At 35.3% G+C, this 7,236-nt stretch overlaps 1 protein-coding gene across 1 annotated transcript; it reads left to right on the top strand.

Moving 5' to 3' along the window:
- The first annotated feature begins 4,619 nt into the window (after positions 1-4,619).
- On the top strand, positions 4,620-6,257 carry LOC137619842 (protein FAM200C-like). Its single transcript, XM_068350134.1, has 2 exons — positions 4,620-5,619; positions 5,968-6,257. The coding sequence occupies exons 1-2, from the start codon at positions 4,620-4,622 to the stop codon at positions 6,255-6,257; spliced, it is 1,290 nt and encodes a 429-aa protein (XP_068206235.1).
- Positions 6,258-7,236: the final 979 nt, after the last annotated feature.

Here is a 7,236-nt window from a genome sequence, read left to right as displayed (position 1 = left end):
TAATAGGTCCTTATAATAAGAATTTCTTGGTATAGCCTTATTTAATCTTTCATTTCTTCAGTGGCAATCGAGATATTATATTTCCCTTTCTTAGATATAATAAAAGACTTTTACACTTTCACCCAAGAATAATATATCAATGTTTCCGGACTCAGAAATGATTCTATAATTAGGATTTTCGATATTATTTCATAGGGATTTTTATATTGTGTATGATATTTTCTTTTATTAGTTTCCGCTGTTATTTATAGATTTATCTCTCCTTTATTTATTATAAATATATATATATATAATTATATAGGCTATATATATAGGTTATATATATATATATATATATATATATATATATATATATATATGTATAAATATATATATTATATATATATATATATATATATATATATATATATATATATATATATATATATATATATATATATATATATACATATATATAAGTATATGTATATATATATATATATATATATATATATATATATATATATATATATATATATATGTATATACATATATATATATATATATATATATATATATATATATATATATATATATATTTGTGTGTGTGTGGGTGGGAGCTCGAACCATGCCATCCTGATGGAAATTCCCTCCACCAACTTTTTACTGAATGATATTTTTGTGATTTATATTATAAAGAGAATTACCGTCAGATATCATGGGGTTCTAACCTCCGGTGCGACTACCCGAAAATATCTTTTATAATCAGGGACGTATCCTAAGATAACCATAGGTATCTGCACCCCGATTAGAGCTTTCCTAGTCTAATCCTCTAAGGGGAAGGATAAGTGAGGAGCCGTTACATATCCTATTACGTTTCGGTACTCCCCCTATTACCTTGCCTGTTCATTCCTTCTCTGCAGCTTGTTTGCTTTTGTGTGATATTTTTATGTGCTCTCTATTCATCTTTTTTTGAAGATTTTCTTCGTATGTCGGCTTCCTCTTTTTTTTCAAGGTTGAGTATATACCTCTTTTTGCCTTTTGTTTTACCTGTTTTTGCTTTGTTTTCCTTTAGGGTGTTATATTTCAGCTTTTGTGTTACAGGATGCCTGAGTGCTTGGAGTCCAGCTTGCCATGGCGTCGGGTTTCGTATATGATTGCTTTTTTTTTATGTTTACTTTTTTATTTTGTAAGTTTCACGTTAGCTAGTAGTTTTTTAGCATTACAATGATTTGGGCTTTATTTTAGTTAGCATTTACATTGAATTTTTATTATTTATGTCTTTTTGAGTTCGTATCATTTACAGCTAGCCTAGCCTATAGACGGTAAGTTGCCAGTTTGACACCGACTCGCCATTTCGTTTTTGGTCTTTAGTTCTGGTTTTGTTGACAGTGGTCTCTTCCCTCGAGAAGGTTTATACTCTGTCATACTAGTGTCTGAGGTTTTTGTCCCACTTGTTGGCGTTTCTCGGTACTCTTACCGTTTAGGCCAGCGTTTCCCAACCTGGGGTGCTAGCGCCCCATGGGGGTGCTGAAATCAATTATTGGGGGTGCTGGGAAGCGATACACACATGACGGTAAAATATCACTTCCTAGCAAGGCGTGACCAGTTTTTCAGTACACGTTCGGTACTTGTTTTTATCTGGCATAAGAGCGGCGAGACTTTGGGACCGGTGGTAGCCAGACAATAGCACTGTAGTTATTCAGTAGCAGCGCAACGCAGTAGTACAGCTCCTACATATTGGAGTTTTGTCGGCATATCTAAGACTATCTTTGATTTCCAGTAATACTGGTAAGTCCATTGGAAAGTATTCTCTCTCTCTCTCTCTCTCTCTCTCTCTCTCTCTCTCTCTCTCTCTCTCTCTCTCTCTCTCTCTCTCTCTCCAATGTGTTGCTTCATATTAGTATATGTAAAAGAAGTGATGAAATTTTTCTATACTAAAGTATTGAAAGACTAAAATCTTGGAACCCTGGTATCAGAGGCGAGTGGCTTCGTAGCACGTGGGTAGGCTATGTTTTGAATCAGTGTGCATCTTGTCATTTCGCTTATTATTTTTCCTGAATTAGATACATTACAGTTAACTGGTTGTTTTATGTTGATTCCTTATATGAAATTAATATGTCGACCTTTTCCGTTATAGTTTCTGGTCAAAAGTAAGAAGTATAATTGTACAAGATTTGAAAAATAATAATAATAATTAAACAAAGTTAGCCATCAGTATGTAGGGTACACACACACACACGTTTATTCTTTACAAGTATTCAATGTATACAAACATTTAGAACATACACACCACATGCAGGGTTTCAACTTTAGGTAAAAATACCATAAAATAGAGTAATCAGATCTCCTTTCATTAATTTAGGCCAATTTAGGCAGTCTCTCTTAGGGTTGCCATATCTGAACAGTCAAAATACCGGACGGTTCCCTCGTGAACACCCTGCCCCCCACCTTCCAGAGTCGTAAAAAATGCAGTTTGTAAGAGCTACCACTATGTGTGCGTGTGTGTGTGCGCGCAAAAATAATGCAAGAGAGAAAAATGAACTGACCTCAAGGCTGATATATAAAAATTATAGTTAATGTAGTTACATTCTTCTTTCTTCTTTAGGTCTGTGGCTGCATCATAAATACCCTGTGTGTGAGTGTGTGTGTGTAAATAATATATGTATATATATATATATATATATATATATATATATATATATATATATATATATATATATATATGTGTGTGTGTGTGTGTGTGTTTGTATGTATGCATCCTGTGTAAACACACACACGCATACACGCACGCACACACACAAACGTATATATATATATATATATATATATATATATATATATATATATATATATATATATATATATATATATATATATATATATATATACATACAGTGTATACACACAGACTGTATTTATATATATATATATATATATATATATATATATATATATATATATATATATATATATATATATATATATATATATATATATAATGTATTAATTTATTCATTCACATCATGTTTATTTGTTGTTTCTGTTGTTATTGTTTTCTTTGTTGTTATATTTTTTGATATATCTATTTACCTAATTAGAGAAGAAATTACGGACATTTGAAGAAATTTTAACATTCCCCCGGACGATGATTTTGACACCTCAATCCAGTACATGTCTGAGAAAATCTGGACATATGGCAACCCAAGACTCTATTTCCAACATTTTATTTTATTTATTTATTTTTTTTTTTATAGAAACTCGCTGCTTTCTTCTTGTCAAATATATTTTCTTTACTCTGCTGTACTTTCTCCCATTCTTCTTTTTTTTTTCCTCCCGTAACCCCATCTAATACTATACCCCTCCCAAACCTGCCATTAGTGGTGAAACTAAAACAATTTTAGGGGCCACATTCGGTATGATTTCATTCAACCTTAAGCCCTCCTGCACTAGCTTTGAATGAGACCAAGTTACAGTGCTGAGGAGTTTACTAACTTACTTAAATTTATCATGAAGTCAAGAAACATTGCATTTTTATTCAACAAAAGTGCAGTTAAAAAACAATCAACTATATTTCCTGCACTAATTCTTTTTGGGTGATGCCACACGGGTTCACAAAGACACATTTAAAAGTTTAACACATATAATTAACATTTAAAGAACACAACAATCATCCAAGTTAGGTTAAGAAGCAAGAAAACTAACACATTACTGTAATAAACCTAACAAAACGTTACATTACTACGATGGAAAAGAACTTACATAGCAAAACAGGATTCCAGAATATTCTTACGAAGAAATTACTGCAATGGCGACGACAGTTCACAAGGTGATGGGGCTGGATTCTACAAGAACTTCTCCTTCTACTTACCTTCGTGGAGTTAACTGCTCAAAGAGGCCTAGCTTTCCCTTTCCACCTTAGAAGAAAACTCGGGAGGAGTATATGGCATAATACAGTTGTCACATGTAAAAAAATTACAGGGTTACGTAACAAACATTAATTTAAAAACGAACATCAAGTGCTCTAATTGTAACCCAACATACACACAAAAAAGGGGGTTCGTCCAGAAGGCAACCATAAATTACTAGCATGTGCCATTACAATAAGAAAATAATATATATAGTCTCCTCGGGAAGAAATTTGACAACACTGTAATGATACGTCATCTAATTTTATATATATGGATAAGATTTGCAAAAAAAAAAAAGTGGTTTATTTCTTTGAATATCAATGTACTAATTTATACCAACTCATTGCTATAGTTAATGTAATAAAACTACTTCTGTGGAGCAAAATAATTATATACCAACGTATTTTCATAGAAACTGGGAAATACCCCCAAAACAAGTACTCATAAAAACTAGGAAATTTTATTCAAGGGGAATAAATGGCAATATAATTATAGAAAGGATGGGGAAGCTATGGTCGATTTTTTTTTCTTTTTAATTAGATTACCGTTGGGGGGGGGAAGTAGGTTAACTGTCAATAGCATTATGTTTTAATGATAATCTGAGTCTGTTTCTTTATTTCTTAACGTCATTTATAAAAGTTTTATTGTTGCTTTTTTTTTCTAGAATCCTCCTTTTCATTCTGTTGCAGGTTTATGTGAATATGCCATGCCAAAGACAGGCAAATAGTGATGAATGTCAAATATAGTTTCACTGCACTCTTGGACGATAAGGGAGGACCAGACCGGCCACAGTGTATGACTTTCCATTTTATCATTTGCAACTTAAATTTGAAGTCTGCTAGACTCCAAGACCACCAGTTGAAGCATCCAACCACAGAACATGAACAGTCTCTCGAGGCCTTGCAGGTGAAGAGGGCTAGATATGAAAAGAAAGGTAAACTACCCCAACTTGGATTCAAGCCAGTGCAGAAACACTTTCTACAAGTTTCATATGAAGTGGCATACCAGTGCATTAGGGCTAAGGCTTCGCATTCGGCTCCAGAAAATTGGATTAAGCCATGCATCATTCGGATGGTTGAGTTAATTTTGGGAACAGAGACAGCCAAGAAGATGAAGGATGTGCCTTTGTCCAATAATGTCATTGGAGGAAGAGTTGAAAATATGAGTTGCGTCATCTTCGACCAAATTGTAGAGGAGAGTCCAGCAAGTCCTACCCGCATTAATCTGCAGTTGGATGAATCAACTGATGTTTCCAACCTAAGTCAACTGATTGTGTATACCCATTACTTCAAAGATGGTGAGATTAAAGATGAATTCCTCTTCTGTTTGGCTTTGCAGACAACGACTAAAACAGCAGATGTATTCCGACTCTTGGACGAATTCTTTCAGAAGCATCAGATCAAGTGGGAGAAGGTAGGATCACTCTGCACAGATGGTGCCCCAGCCATGATGGGGAATAAGTCTGGATTTGCTGCTCCAGTGAAGGAGACGGTACCAGATATCATTACGAACCACTGTGTACTCCATCACAATGCTTTGGCGGTAAAGACATTGCCATCTCATCTCAAAGAAGTTCTGTCCATCTGTGTTAAAGTTGTCAATTACATCTGGGGACGTGCTTTAAACCACAAAGTGTTCAAGTTATTTTGTGAGGAGATGGGAGGTGAACATCAGGTGCTTCTCTTCCACACTGAAGTGCGATGGGTCTCCCGCGGAAAAATGCTGACACGTATTGCAGAGCTCGCTGATGAGATTGCAATATTTCTCCGAAAATTTCATTCTCTCTCTCTCTCTTACCTAGCAGATTTTTTTAGTCATCTGAATGATCTCATCTTGTCCATCCAAGGCATGTTTGCTAATAATATTGATTGTACAGAGAAGGTAGAAGCCTTCAAGAAGAAAATATCACTGTGCAAGCATTGAATCTAGGGAGGAAATGTGGGAAGTTTTCCTATCCTGGATGAAAAACATGGAGACAAGACAATCCAGCCAATGCTTGTAGAAAATATTATTGCTTACCTCTCACTCCTAGAGACCAATATGGTACAATACTTTCCCATGGATCATTCATTTCCAGAATGGATACAGCAGCCCTTCTTGGCAGATATGGATAATGATGATAACCTAAACGAGGAGCTTATTCATCTGCAGGTGAACCAGGGTTGTCAAACAAAGTTTCGCACTCTACCGCTGTCAGGTTTTTGGTGTGATGAGTTGGTAGTATACCCTGGATTAGTAAAGGCAGCGCTGGAAATGATCATCCCATTTCCAACTACCTACTTCTGTGAAAAGGTTTTCTCCATCATGCTCCAAATCAAAACAACACTGCCCAGAACCGACTTCAAATTGGGTTGCTTTATGATATGAGGGTGGCTGTGGCCAACAAAAAGCCTTGAATTGAGAAACTAGTTGCATATAAACAACAGCAAAAATCACATTGATGTACAGTATATACAGTATGATTGATTACCCAGTTGTACATATTTAAATCCATGCAATTTAATTTTTGTTCATTTTTTTATTTCTTTTATGAACAATGTTGGTATTTTGTGTTAGTTTTAAGGAATGAAGAAAATAAAATTTAACAAGCAGTACACTTCACATTCCTTTGTCCTTCTAGTTACCTAGTAATAAGATATTAATAGTTAAGATAATTAGGAAGTGCCGGACTGCTTAGACATGACAACAAGGGGTGCTAGGGTTGGAAAAGGTTGGGAAACACTGGTTTAGGCTCTTGGCCATCGTTCTTTAAACATCTGAATTCTCTAATGGTTAGGAAGGCGATGTTTTTTGGAGTTCCTCTTTGTGAAGGGTGAGCTCACCTATCTTGTTTAGTCAGTTCGCTGACAACTTGCTGCCTTTTCTTTTAGCCTCTGGGATTTCCCTTTTGACCTGTCGTATCCAGGCCTAGCCTATCCTTCGACAACGTGCTCGTTGTGTTTTCATGTTAGCTCGCAGGAGTTCTATCGTGTTCCCCTTTGCGAAGAGTGAATTTTTTTCCTGTTGGTGCGCTGACAGTTGTGTGCTGCCGTAACCTAGCCTACGAAAATTTTAGATACTGTAGTAAAATTTTTACTTTATGTCTTTACACCTCTCCATGGTGAGTCTTCCCATTACTAATATCGAACTTAATTTTATTCATACTGCTGAGTTTTTGTTATTGAGGTGGTGAGGCCTAATCCCTTTGGGGTTCTTTTCTTCTCGACCCGTCACCATGCCCCTTTATTTAAAAGTGAGTTGTCAGACTTACGGCATTGAGGGTACTTACGACTTCGGCGTCCCCGATGGCATTCCTTTTCTTGGGCATACAATAGTGATACGTCGCTATTTAAGGCATTGTGGTCTG

The sequence above is a fragment of the Palaemon carinicauda genome, chromosome 26 (assembly GCF_036898095.1).
Source record: "Palaemon carinicauda isolate YSFRI2023 chromosome 26, ASM3689809v2, whole genome shotgun sequence".
Taxonomy (NCBI): domain Eukaryota; kingdom Metazoa; phylum Arthropoda; class Malacostraca; order Decapoda; family Palaemonidae; genus Palaemon; species Palaemon carinicauda.
This window is presented reverse-complemented; position numbering and strand designations above follow the sequence as displayed.